Source organism: Petaurus breviceps, unplaced genomic scaffold (genome assembly GCF_028583685.1).
Source record: "Petaurus breviceps papuanus isolate PSGF00001 unplaced genomic scaffold, PetGlider_PUasm1.0 138, whole genome shotgun sequence".
NCBI classification, from domain to species: domain Eukaryota; kingdom Metazoa; phylum Chordata; class Mammalia; order Diprotodontia; family Petauridae; genus Petaurus; species Petaurus breviceps.
The window spans coordinates 31623537-31638491 of NW_027185694.1; the positions used below are offsets into that span (position 1 = coordinate 31623537).

General features: G+C 42.5%; 1 protein-coding gene across 1 annotated transcript in view; it reads left to right on the top strand.

Annotated features, from left to right (window-relative positions):
• GSG1L (GSG1 like) overlaps nt 1-14683 on the top strand; it is a 380886-nt gene extending 366203 nt beyond the window's left edge. The window contains exons 7-8 of the mRNA XM_069064135.1: nt 6356-7327; nt 10545-14683. Of these exons, the coding sequence (XP_068920236.1) occupies nt 6356-6378 (23 nt within the window). The 3' untranslated portion in view covers nt 6379-7327; nt 10545-14683. The remainder of the gene's footprint in view (nt 1-6355; nt 7328-10544) is intronic.
• Nucleotides 14684-14955: the final 272 nt, after the last annotated feature.

A 14955-nucleotide genomic window follows, 5' to 3' on the forward strand; every position in this document is an offset into this window, starting at 1 on the left:
CACACACACACACACACACACACACACACACACACACACACACACAATCTTCCTCTCAGTTCCAGCCAGACCCCCTCCCCAGTGTTCTTCCTCCCCCTCTCACTTTACTATCCCAGCACCCAAATGTTCTTGAACCATGTGCTGTCCCCACCTCCATTGGCATGAGACCCCCCTCCCTGCATCCCTTCCTTCCTTCTGTCAGCAAATTTTCATTATCAGTTTACATATAGGTCTGACAAATGGTCCACTTATATAAAGGAGAACTGTCTATATCATGTATGTGTATAATGTATTATATTGTGTCTGTGCATTACAATTGTGTATGTGCATATCATATATAATACACATATATACATATATGTAGATAGATAGATAATAATAGATATATTAGATAATAATAGATAATAAACCCAAGGGTTTATTCATATGTATGTGTGTGCTTATATGTTTGTTGTCTTACATTTTGAATGTAAAATACTTGAGAGTAGGGGTTGTTTCATTTTTTGGTATTTGTTCCCTTACCACATAGCACAGTGTTTGACATAGAAGTCACTTAAATAAGTCCTTGTTGGTTGATTGACTCTTTTTCCTTTCTGATTTCTCTTTCTCAAATGTTTTGTTGGTTCATCATCCAATCACACCCTCTATCCTGGGTTCTCTTCTGTTCCGCTACACTCTCTCATTTAGTGACTTTATCAGTTCCCTTGGGTTTAATGATAATATCTATGTAGATGACTCCCAAATATATATGTATATTTACATACACATATATATACACATACATACATATGTATATATATGTATGTGTGTATATGGAGAGAGAGAGAGAGATGGATCCACCCCAGTGTCTCTCCTGAGTTCTAAGTTACATGTTTCCAACTGCTTATGGAACATTTCAAAGTGGATTTCCTATAGAATTCTCAGACTCATGTGTGAAATAGGACTTACTATATATAGGCATATATATATATATTTTTTACTTAACAGTATTTTTTCCCAGTTACATGTAAAGATAGTTTTCAATATTTATCTTTGTAAGATTTCTGACCTCCAAATTTTTCTCTCTCCCCCCTCCCCAAGACAGCAAGAAATCTCATATAGGTTACACATGTACAATCATGTTAAACATATTTCCACACTCTTCATGTTGTGAAAGAAGACTTAGAACAAAAGGGAAAAACCATGAAAAAGAAAAAAAAACAAAAAAAGTGATAATAGTATGCTTCAATCTGCATTCAGACTCCATAGTTCTTTCTCTGGATGTGGTCAGCATTTTCCATCACAAGTTCATTGGAATTAAATAGACCTATATTTTGTGTATACTTATTTATATATGTAACTGTTCCCTTCAGAGAATGTAAGTTCCTTGAGGTGAGGGACTATTTAATTTTTGTATTTTTATCTCCAGCAACTAGGATAGTGCCTAGTACACATTGATTGGCTATTGATTGAATTCCTATATGTCTTAAATATCAGGCTTTTCTCAGAGATAATAAGTGTAAAGATTTTTTCTTAGTGATAATTTTTCTTTTTATTCTAGTTACATTGATTTTTTTCATGCAAAAACATTTTAATTTTATGTAGTTGAAATTACCCATTTTATCTTTTTATGATGTCTTCTAATCCATACTTGGTTAAAATTCTCCCACTAATTGTTGTTATGAAATATATTTCTTTCCTTCTGCATTTTAAAAAATGACATGACTTTTTACATTTATCAGGTATCTATTTGAGAACTTGATGTTATTCATGGTGTGACATGCTGGTCTCAACCTATTTTCTTACAGACTGCTTCCCAGTTTTCCCAGCAGTTCATGTGGAATATACTATCCTTTCTCAACTGGGGCTTTTAAGATGCTACCAAGTAGCATGCAAATTGTTTACATTTTACTTCTGTTCTAGAAAATGCCAGTGCAGGCATGACAGGCAGTCCTGGTAGCTGGGTTTTGTTTTCAGCTGCAACTAGAATTTGGAAATGATTGCAGCTGTCAAGTTAAATGCTGGAGAGGAGATTTTGATTTTTCCAGGTGCAACAGGGTGAACCTAAGTGAGAGGATGTCAGTTCATCATTTATGAGCAGAGCTCCTTGAATCCAGCTGCAGACTACTCACTGTTTCTTCTCCCCTGAAAATAGCTTGGGAGATTTCAACCAAGGCTTTTCCAAGGGGTCCAGACCAGCTTGCTGTTTTTATTAGATCAAAATCAAATTCAATATATTGTAGCTGAAGTTGTCTACTTTATTAAAATGGAAACAGACTATTTCTGCATCAGATGTAGATAACTGTCTTGAAGGATAGGTAGCTTCACCCTTCACAGAGGGACAGCACAGTTGAATTAAGGCAATATCTCAGGTTCATGTCAAGTGTATTTGTTTCACTCTCTTTTATATTTCCCCTAGAAGTAAGTCTGTAATACCTTGAATTAATAGCAGTTAACAGTGCAGCAGGGTAAGTGAACTCAGCCTGATCATAGGTGCTAGAAATATGGAAATTTCAGGGATGGAGCATATCTGGAAACCAAACTGGCTGATAAAGAAAAAGAAGATTAGATCTTGCCTAACCAGCCTTTCAAATCCCCTGGGTATGTGAAGCCCCAATTCAGACTCAAGACAGAAGAAAGGAAAAGAAGGGATGAAGGAGCAAGTATTTCTTAAGTGCCCACATTCTAAGGTAGAGGCAACACATACAGGAAATCTCAAATGCAAACCACGTGGAAAGGCCAGTGGTCCTTAGGGTGCAGTGGCAAGTGAAATGATAATGCCTCTTCTTTATTTTTATTTCTCCTGACAAAACCTCTTTCTGGTCTTGAGACATCTGGTAGTGTCAAGGCTTTTGCCACCAAGAATTTTCTTTTTCTGGGTCTTCAGAAGCTGAGGCCCCTGCTGAAGCAGGTTTTCTTCACATGGATTGCCCCCATAGGACTGTGGCTGTGGGGGTCAGGCTGCAAGGATGGTCAATGATCTGGGCAGTGCTGCTTGCTGTTCCTGGAGTTTGTGGGTGCAGGCTTCCTGAGTGGTCTACATCTAGGTCTGAAGAGAGGTGGTAATTTAGGTAGTGGCATTGATAAGATACCACAAAACCTTGGGGGAGCAGGTGGGGAGTAGAAGTTAATGGTGACTTTTTCAGGACATAGGAATGAATGGCATAGGGTAGGTAGAAAGAGCATTGAATTCAGAGTAGGAAATCTTGTATTTCCTGGGCTTTAGTCTCATCTGTAAAATGAGAAGTAACAGTTTCTAGTCTGTGAATCTAATTCTGAGATAATTGGATGGGGGTTCTTTTTAACAACCAAAGAGCTCTGGTTGGAGGGCAAAGCCAAATGAGTATATCTAGGGCTCCATTGTGCCTGGCCCTGGACATCACTTCCCTGGCCAAGGTCTGAATAAGTCATTGGAGTTTTCAATACAATTTGTTTGGGGCTATGGTTATTACATTGCTATCTCCTCTAGGAAAAGTGTTTCTTTTTTGCTTCTCCATAGGCTCACAGAATCCAAGAGCTGGAAGGAGCCTTAGAGCAGGAATTCTAATAGAAGTCTTAGAACATAGGATGTTTGAGTTAGAAGAGACTTTAGGGAACAGAATATCAGAAGTGGGAAAGCCTTAGAAGTGCTTGAAGACACCCTAGGTTATTATTCACCATAGAATGTTTGGGCTGAGAGGGGCCTTAGAAATTGCCAGGTCCTGGTGCTCTCGTTTGGCAGACAGGTCCGAAGAGGATATTATTTGCCCACAGTGGGACATCGAGTTGGTTCTGATACTTTATTAGCTGCATGACTTACAGGCTAGCTGCTTCACCTTTCTGAAGTCCAGTGTCCTCTTCTGTAAAAATCGACTGACAATGCCTCCATTTTCTACCATCCTAGGGCTATTGTAAGGAAGGTACTTTGTAAACTTCAAAAATGTTGTTGAAATATGAATTATTACCATCATTTTCAATAACCTCAGGTTACTGTCACACACACACACACTTAAATAATATGAATGAGGACTGTATAATTATTTTGGTGAGTTGTTGTTTCAGTCGTGTCTGACTCTTCCTGACCTCATTTGGTGTTTTCTTGGCAAAGATATTGCAATGGTTTGCCATTCCCTCTCCAGATCATTTTATAGATGAGAAAACTGAGGCAAAACAGGGTTAAGTGACTTGCCCAGGGTCACACAGTTAGTATCTGAGGCCAGATTTGAACTCAGGAAGCTGACTCTTCCTGATTCCTACCCAGCACTCTATCCACTGTGCTACCTAGCTGCCCAAATACAATTATAGCCAATAGTGGAATATAACTGAACAAAGAATCCTCCAAAGCACTGTCTAAAGGGGTTTCCATGTCCCCAACCTTCTGGAATTCTTCCTTTGCACATATTCACCCTATGTTTCCACATCCCCTGTAAAGCAGATCCACAATCTCTATTCCCTTTAAAACCCTGGGGCTGTTGTCAGCTCCCCAGTGGTGCAGAGGTAGAATGAAGATTGACTCTACAGAGTCAAATGTCTACAAGTGAGTCTACACTTGGACTTCTCTGAAGGAAAACTTGCAGATAAAACTAAATGCTATCTTGCCACTGAGCATTGTGAATTATCTAGTGACAGTCAATTGCACACCTACTCTGTGTGGCACTTAGAACTAGGTGCTGTCTAGTTAACTGATATGGGTTCTTCTTGGCCTTTGTTCAGCACTTTCACTTTTAAAGTTCTTAATAATCTTTTCCAGTAGTCATTCTTGCCAACCTCTCTACTCAGTCAGAATCATTCTGATTTTATAAATAAAGATGCTAAAATTCATGATGTCTTTCAAGGCCTTAGCAATTCCACATCCTCTGTGAAGCTTTTAAAATTTTCCTCCATTCCCATCATCCCATTGATTATAACCACCTTCCAGGATATCACATAGCACTTTACCGGCAACTTTCTAATATATTCACTGCAAATGATTCTGGATTTTAGTTATGCGTTTACATCTTCTTATTCCACTATCAGATTATAAATTTCTTGAGGATAAGGACTGCCTTATATAAACTCTGTGTCTCTCTAACATCTAATACAGTGTTGAGCAAACAATGCTTCCCAAATGTTTGAATGAATGAGTGCATATGGCCTCTCGCCATTCAGATCTGTACTCAATATGTGTCAAGGTCACACAACTTGACACAGGTTGGTAGGCTGCCTAATTGTTTCACCCATGTATGCCTCAGCTCCCTGCTACCATACTCAGTCAACCTGTATTGATCACCTTCTATATTTAGGACCCTGTTCTAGGCAGTAGAGATCAAGAGAAGTGCCCAGGGAGGGCTCCTGCTTTCAAGGATTCATTGAGATCATGTCTATATCTATATCTATATCTATATCTATATATCTATATATATATATATATATATCATGCTTAGTGCAGCACCTGCCACAATGTAGGCATGATATAAATGCTTAATGTCTTCCCTATCCCCCTAGAAGGGGTCAGGAGCCACAATCCTACTTTTTTAATATTCCAGGTGTTATGATTTTCTTGGTATGAATGTTCCTTTCACTGGTGTGGTTCAGAGAAAACGCTGCCCCCCCATACACACATATTAAGAGACTAATCTTCATGAGTGGATCAAAAAATTTACCATCCAGTAGCCAGTTCTCTGGTGATGGGCCTCTCCTCTAGGACCTAGACTGGTCCTCAAACAGTAGGCTTAGTTTAGTTGTTCAGTTCACTCTTGAAAACTTTCCAGCTTGAGGACAACTGCCAAAACCCACCTACCACTGGTATAGCTTTTAAGGACCCAGGGTCACCTCTATACTACCCATCATGGGACATCAGAGGACACAAGGACATAAACATATAAATAATGTAAGCATGTGTATACTAGATACCCCTTGTTTCTCTGATAATAAGTTTTCTCATCTATAAAATGGGCATAATAATATTTTCCCTTCCTAACTCATAGTTATTGTGAGGAAAGCATTTTGCAAAGTTCAAGTGCTGGAAGAATCGGAACTATCATGATTTTGACTATTCCAGATAGTGCTATAGGATTCAAAGGAAGGAAGGATGATTGAGTCCTGGAGCTAGAGTCTTACCAAGGTCTTACTAAGTAACAAGTCACTTTACCTCCCTGTGTCTCAGTTTCCTCATCTGTAAAATGGGGATAATAATCCTTGCCTTGCTTTCCTCATAAGGTCTATGTTTTTGGGATGGGGGGTTGGGGTGCTATCAAAAGATGTACTGGATAAGAAAGTACATTGTGGACAATAAAATATAATTCAAATGTATATTATTACTATTCTTGTTACTATCATATTGTGGTCATGCATATTGAACTCCCCTCTAGGAGATGGGAAATCAAGAGCTAATTATATTTGCTTCTGTCTTTCCTAGGACTGCAGAACACCCACCTCTAAATGACACAGAATCTCCAAGAAATTTGGCTCCGTGTCCCTAGCAACCATCCCAGTCTCTTCCATCAGACAGAGCACCCCCCCCCCCCATACACCATCCCTTCAGGACCCAGCTGAAAGAGCTTGGCAGAGCAAGTGTCATTAGAAGACTTCTATATTGTGAGATCTTCGCCTTTGTCCTCCCACCCTGCACTGCAAAATGGCAGAAACCCAGGCCCAGCAGCATCTGTCCACTTCCAAGCTCATCCCACCCTGGATTCCATGGAGTATCCAGTACCATCTCCTTGAGTTTTTAACTTGTGCCCAATCCAACCCATCACAGGATGAGCCTAGGTTCCAGCCCAGACAACCCAAGGCCTTACCTGGCAACCAGCCCAACCAACCAGAGGTCCTGCCTTGGACACAGAGTGGCCAATCCCAGGCTTTTATTTTTTTTCTGAAGTCCAGCAGTGCAGTGGGAAAACAACCTGGCCCAGCTCAGACTGAAGTCCGGGGAAACATTAGATTTTGTGACCCCAAGAGTCATTTGGATCCATGAGCTGGCCTCCAGCTCAGTTTTCTCAAGATGGAGCTCAGCCCCTGAGACCATCACTTAGCACAGGGTAACAGAAAGATCACTGAACATGGAGTCCGAATACATGGGACCAAATGCCAATTCGGCTACTTACTACCTGTGTAACTTTGGGCAGGTCACCCTCGGTATCCTCATCTGTAAAATGAGGGGTTTAGATTAGGTGTCTCTAAGGTCCCTTCCAGTTCTAAAGCCAATGAGCCTTTTCTCCATCAGAGCCACACCCCAATGCCTGGGTGATTTCATGGAGCAAAAGCACAAGGCCCGAAGAGACAAGCCTCTCCAGGGACCATTCCTGGTGGGTCACGAGAGTCCCTTCTGAAGCAGAGCTGGCTGATGCAGAGACCGAGGAGGCAGGGAAGAGGCTGCCGGGTGCAAGAGGTAGGTGGGAAGCAGAAAGCCCTGACCTGATTTATGCCATCATTGATGGGAAGTGATCACCCCCAGGCTCCCAGCACAGCACATGATTCATCTCCCCAGAGGGAGCCCCTCCAACAGTAATTAATAAGAACTTAATCCAAGTTCTCAAGACCTTGTATGAGAGCCCATATGGAATTACTAAAGCCTCTTCCTCACTGATAACCAGGCTGTGCAGTCAGGAGAGGAAGATAGGCCAGGGAGCGGTGAACAGACTGGAAATGAGCAAGGCTTTACATTCTCATTGTTAGCAACTTTACTGGCACCTAGTCACAGAAACACAGACTCTCAAAGGCCAGCCCACATCCAGCCTATAGCCGGACAGGAATCCCTCTGGCATGTCCCCAACGAGTGGTCATCTTGCCTCCACTTGGATGAGGCAGTGTAGGCATTTGTCCTAACTGTCCATGAGGCCTAGAATATGCTTCCTCCTCATCTCTGCCTTCTTGCTTTAAGTTCCAACTAAAACACCATCTTTTACGGGATCCACTTCCCAAGTCTTTTAATGCTATTGTCTTCCCTCTTTCAGTTATTTCCTATTGACCCTGTCCATGTTTGTACATATTTGTTTGCATGTTGTCTCCCCATTAGATGGCAAGCTCCTTGAGGGCAGGGACTGTCTTTTGCCTCTTTTTGTATCCCCATCACTTAGCACGGTGCCTGGTACTTAATAAATATTTATTGACTAACTACATCCCTCAGGTACAACTAGAAGCCAGCGTGGAAGTCATGAGGGGTAAATTTTAGTGCAAAGGGAAAGAGTTTCTGAAATATAAGAGCTCTCTAGCATGCCAGCTCTTTGCACGGTTTTAGAACTGGAAGTTACCTTAGAGCTAAGCTAGTCCAACTGCTTTTTCAGATAGAGAAACAGGTGTAGAGAAGAGAACGGCCTAAAGTTATACAGGAAATAAAGAGTGGAACTAGGATTAGAACCTATATTCTCTGACTCTAAATTCAGTGTTCTTGCCGCCAAGCTCTTTATCATTAGAAGGAAGACCTGAAGTTGTGGGTGGATGGATAACTGACCTCTTGTCAGAGCTGTTGTAACAGGAGCTCCTGAATTGTGTGGGTGACAATTAGAAGAAGGGAGAAAGGGGGAGAGAGAGAAGAAAGAAGGGAGAGAGGGAAGGAGGAAAGAAGGAAGGAAGGAAGGAAGGAAGGAAGGAAGGAAGGAAGGAAGGAAGGAAGGAAGGAAGGAAGGAAGGAAGGAAGGGAGAGAGGGAGGGAGGGAGGGAGGAAGGAAGGGAGGAAAAGACTAAATTATTTCTAAGGTTCTTTCTACCTCTAGGATTCCACAGTTACAGAGTAAGAAACTTTTTGCAGCTGAAAACAACACTAAGACCTGACTCTTATTCCACCAGCCAACAAAAATCTCTGTTGAGCACAATCTGTGTGCCTGGTACTGTGCCAGGGCCTGCCTTAAACAAAGATTAGAAAGGACAAAATTTAACTAGACACAATGTCTCTGCCCCAGAAGTTCTGACATTCCATGTGGGGAGACAAAGATAACTTAAATAGGCCAGAGAATAATGGAAGGCATTAGGTGATTCAGAGGCACGGGAGGTAAGAGCAGTGAGTTATTAGGAAGCAGTTAGTGTGGACCTGAGGAGGTGGAGTGGAGGAGGAAGGTCTTGAAGGCCAGGTGAATTTGAGATAGACTAGCTAGCATTTATATAGATAGGACTTTAAGGTTGACAAAGTGCATCACAAACATCTCATTTGAGCCTCACAACAACAATGTATTTTGCAATCACTATTTTACAGTTGAAGAAACAGAGTCTAAGAGGATAAGTGACTTGCCAAAGGTCACACAACTTCAGGTCTTACTGACTCCAAGCACAATGCTCTAACTATTATACCACCCAGCTGCCTCCTAGGATCTAGAGCTGGAAGAGACTTTAGAAACCATTTATTCAATACTCTCACTTTCCAGGTAAGGAAACTGAGAGAGACCTACAGAGGACATGAGAAGCACAGTATGAGTGAAGGTGGGATGTGGCAGAGAGAGAAAGAGCAAACCAGCCTGAATAGATTGAGTAGAGGAGCTCCCCTGCTGGAGGCCTGAGGAAGAGATGAGGGAGATAAAAGTGGTAATTGTCCAGAGTATTGGGGCAATACAAAAATTGGACCAACCCAGCTCCACTGACGCAGGGGTGGGGAGTCAGGCAGATCCTGGAAAGAGGGCATTGCTTAGGACCAAGTGAGTCATGCCAAGTGTCCTGTCAAACACCCTCAGGGGCAGACACACGGGTCAACAAATAGAAGTAATAATCTTCTCACTGTACCATAGGAATTGCTAAGTGATCCTTTGATCCCCCTCCACACACACACACACACACACACACACACACACACACACACACTATCTAGGCACAGCTAGGCACATCGCAGGCATTCAGAAAAGCATGGATGACTGGGTTGAAGGGAGTGCTGGGAATTTTGACATAAGCCCCAACTCCCTTTTTGTTAATGGTCCACATCTTGAGATCCTTTGTCCCCAGTCCTACCTTATCTGGAACCCTGTGTCCCCCCTGCCACACCCCTAACTCGACACTGGTCTTCCCAGTACATCCAATGTCCATAATTCCCAGGATGGGCTACAGCAGTGTAGTGAAACTCATACAGAAATGGGGGCCACTAACCCATACGTAAAGATCATTATACTTTTTTTTTTAAAAGCAATTGGGGTTAAGTAACTTGCTCAAGGTTACACGGCGAGGTGTTTCTGGGTGCGTGCTAAGTGTCTGAGCCTGGGATTCGATCTCCAGGTCATCCTGACGCTGGAGCCGGTACTCTTACCCGCTGTGCTACCTGGCCATCCCCCAATTACACTTTAATCTGATTCAGGTTATCCTTGGTAGTGTTGTGGGCTGTGTGTCTCACCCCTTTGGGCTTTAGCAAGAGTGTTAGTCCAGGATCTACCACCCTGATCCCTGAGCACAGAGACCACCCAATGTTGACGGGCCTGAGAAATGCCCTGGGAAAGTCAGATTGTTTACTCTAAAAGCGCCCCTTAAGGTCTCTTGAAATAAAGTGCTCCTCTTTCAACATCCGCCCATCTCTGTTCCCTGCTCCCATCAGTGAGGATGAGAGGAGGATACCAAGACACAGTTGTGGATCTGGAGTATAGAAAAATCGAGTACTGAACAGGGTACACTGACCATGGTGTTTTTCAATATAGGACGCTGGTCCCGCTGGATCAATGCCAAGCCTTGGAGCAGGAAAGGAAGGAGGAGATCCAAGAAGAGAAGCAGAGTCTTTAAGAAGCAGTATTACACCGGGAGACCCTGAGCCTCTGCCTGTTACCATCACAAGTGAGGACCCCTCCAGCCAGGAAGCACCCACAGTCCTTGCCCCAGCTCTTTGGGGAATCCCTCCCTCCTGCAGCTCCATCTGGGGCAGCCGGCCTGTCACCCCAGCTCCTAGCAAGCACCGAAGGGTCTACCAGCTGTCAGCCAAGGACTGTGACAGCCTGAGAAACTCCTCACTGGCCTTGGGGCCTGGCTCTGAGGAAAGAAATACTCCTGCACCTGGAAATGACCCTAGAGGGATCCCAATCATCTGCTCTTCCTGTGGACCATGGGAACCAATTGTCATTTGTTTTCTTTTCTAAAAATGGAGAGTTCTTTATCAGCATCATTTAATTTGTATATGTTTGATACTGGTTTTGTAGGCGCCCCCTCTCATCCCTTTCTGGGGATTTTATTTCTGGGGAATGATCATTCTAAATGGGGATTTTATTCCTGGGTAAGCATTATCAGAAAGAAACAAGTAGTTCTTTCATTCAGTAGGGAACATCTCTGGCCAGCCTCTCTCTGTCTCCAAGACCACCAAACACTGGCCATCCCTACCCCCAGGAAACCAGAACCTCACAAGCAAATGGCTTGTTACTTCTCATCCTTCCTTGACCCAAAATAGTTTTAAAAGGCGGAACACAGTGAGGACTACACTGAAAAGCCTAGTATCAAATTTAGAGTCTGGGGACCTAGGGCAGACCCCTAACTCTGTTACCCTCCTTCTCTGTGACCTTGAGCCCCCATTTTACAGATGAAGAAACTGAGGCCCAGGAAAGAAAGGTGACTTGCCCATAGTCACACAGCTAATCTGTAGAAGAGACAGGATGGACCTGGAGGTTGCAATCTGCCCCTGTGGAGAGAGTACCCACATCAACCAAGTCCCAGAGATTTGAAGTTGAAGTAAATAATAGCAATAAAATATTGGAAACAACAACAATAAAATATCATTATTCACTTCAATTTCAATTGCATTGTATTATATAAGCATAATATGGTATAGTATAATATAAATATATTGTATATAATATGGTACATCAGTAATCTGTGGTATTATTGTTCTATTATGTTCTATTGGTGCAATGAAAAATGTCAGAGGACCTGGGTTCAAACTGTCCTTCTGATATTTACTACCTGTGTGACATTGGGTAACTTTGCTGGACTTCAGTTTTCTCATCTGTAAAATGGCAGGGTTGGATACCCTTTGAAGTTCCCTACAATTTATATTATATATTATATTATATTATATTATATTAGGCTGTGTGGTGTAGTGGATAGAGAGCCTGCCTAGGATCCAGGAAGAGCTGGATTCAAGTCCAGGCTCCGACATATACTGTAGTGACCCTTGACAAGTCACAACCCTTAGTGCTCTGGGCAACTCTCTAGGACCAAAAGTTGCAAAGAAGCTACCAACTTTCATCAGCAGAATGTTTTCTCATCTGGGAGCCTCCTACATTGATGAAATCCCAGGTCCAGTCCCTCTCCTATATTTTATTATATTATAGGCATTGGCTCCTATCTGGCCTCTTACCTACTCTAACAATGTTTTTATTATTTTTATTATTATTGTTTTCCAGTTAGATTGTATTGTTCTCATTTAGGACCTGAAATTTTGTCATCGTGGGTTCCTCCCTCTACTGATGCAGATTGAAACTCCTCTGTGCTTCAGTAGATGAACTTTAGGAGTTATTGGGGTTGAAAAATTCATCACCCTTAGGCCAAGCTGGTGATGAGCACTCCTGAATTCAGTCAGGCATGTCCTCAGACAAGCTCCTAGCTGAATCCGTCCCCTGGCTGCTACTCAGAGCTTTGCCAGCCCAAGACCATGCTTGGCTGGCACTGCCTATGAGAACCCAGAGCTGCCTCCACCCCAACATGAAGCATGGCGAGTTCATTGATTGAATGACTTTAAAGGATTAAAATGAATAACCACCTAAACCCACTTGGTTCCATTTTAGTAGGATAGAAGTAGGTGGGCATCTATTTGCATCATTATGGGGATGATCTCTAATCAGGGGGCTGAGGAATCTCAGTGACAAGCCTAAGGAATCTTCTGGGACTCAGGAAGGGCCCCTGATGGTCTTGGGAGTCCCCAGGGGGCTCCAAGCCAATGCCAGAACTAATCAGAAAGTTAATGAAGCTATATTATGAGCATGTTCCCTTGAGGGGCCTGCCTTTCTCCTCCAAAGGCCATTGATGAAAAAGCAGAAGCAAACTAGACTGTTGGGACTCTAATCTGCTCAGACAAGGAGTCACTGCTGATTTCCTTCTCTCCAGGCTGCAGGTCCTCCTACATCCTTCTTCCACCCCTCCCTTCCTTTCCCTTCCCTCTAGCCATCTTTCTTCCCAGGGATTCCCAGTTTGGGATGTCCTCAGTTCTCATGGGAAGAGTGTCAGAGAATACTCAAAGAAATCATCAAGAAAAATTCATAGTCGTCCTGGTTGCTACTTTAAGCTCAGGAGAGGCCACAGTTTTTCATGGTTGGGTTGGGGCTGCCTTGGAACTCTAGAGAAGACAAACAAGGGAAGCTGACTTTCTGCTGCTGTCCCCCTGTGGAGGTCAACTGCCGCCCCAGGAGGCTGAAGATCACTGTCCTCCTTGGCCAGTCTGACATCTCTCTTCCTTCCTGTTGTCTTCACATGAAGCTAGAAGCCTGGGGTCCATTGTGGACCCAACAGTATTCATATTCCTTGAAAAAAATACATTGATGCCTTTTGTCTTTCTAGTCACATTCCTTCATCACATGGGCTCTTCCACCAGCCCTCCTCACTCAGCTTAGACCTCTCTTGCATTGATCACCTGCCCTGATCAGTAACTCTTTGTCATCAGAATATCAGCACCAAGACATAATCCAAGCCCTTTATTTTACAACTATAATAATAGTGCCTATTTCCATAGTGTTTCAAAAAGCCTTCCTCATTACCACACAGTGTTAAACATTGTTATCCCCATTTTACAGATAGGAAAACCCATAGAAGTGAAATGACTTGACCGAGGTCACATACCTGGGAAGTAGCAGAATTAGGAGCTGAGACTAGGTCTTCTGATTCTATATCCAGCATTCTTTCCACTATCCCTATGGCACTGTCCCCACATTCCCACTGTCACATGCCTGTCATCTGAGTATTAGCCTAGCTAAAGTCAGGAAGGCTTATTACTATTTTAGTCTCAGGGTGATCATTTCTTTTTGCTGCAACAACCCTGAAAGACCCTCTGTGAAGTTAGAGAAAGGTCAAGATCTGTGTGAGTGGAGGGAGTATTCACAATGATGAGATCACAGATCCTTGAGGATTGAATTACCCAAAGGGACTCTTGGAAAATTATTACAGTTAGAACTAGGTTAGAGGATATGTGAAGAAGACTAGATTCCTAGAGCCAGGGGAAGGCAGCAATGTGCTTAGGACCCCATCACCCAGTTCCAAGTCCCTACAACACTAGACATTGTCCCTTCTCTCAAATTCCTTGTTGTCTGCTAGGCCTCCATCTCCCTAATGCCAAGGTTCTAAGGATAGTTAGTCATTGACACTTTCTTCTTCACCCTCTTTGCTACAGCCAGTCAACCTTTGATTCTTCCTTCCAATGTCACTCACATCCATCCTTTACTCTTCTGGTCGTAGACCTTCAAATCAAAGAGGCACCCTAAGACATCGAATGTCAGAATTTGAAGGAACCTTAGAGATAATTAAATCCAACATTCATTTTATAGAGGAGGAAACTAAGATCCAGAGAGGGGAAGTCACTTACCCAGGGCCCAGTGATAGAATTTAAACTAGAACCCACATTTCCCATCCCCAAACTGTTATTTCCTGTTCATAAAGCTCTTGTGAAGTTTCAGAATACTACAGACAAATAGTTACAAATTGATGTTGCCAGAGGGTTTGAATATTGACTATATTTAAGCTCTACAAGTAACTTTTGCAAAATGGGTTTCCTTTCCATTTCAACATTTATAGAAATCTGTTAGTAAAAATTCTTTACAAAATAAATATAAAATTTATAAAATAAAATAAAAATTGTGGGCTCTTAATAAGCCCAGTTATTCAACCTGTGAGTCTGAAATGAAATTTACGTAAACCCAAGGAGGAAAGCCTCTTTTACTTATGTTTGGTGAGGACTATCTCTGTCCCTTTTCCATAAGAAGAAAAGCTGATGAAGAAAAAAAAAAAAAACAACCAAAAAACATGGAATTTGGATTCAGGACACCTGGTTTAGAATTCTGAGGAAGAGGAGGAATGTAATTGGGGTGACTCTGGAAAGTCATATCACCTTTTGGAGCCTCAGGTTCCTCCTTGGAAGAT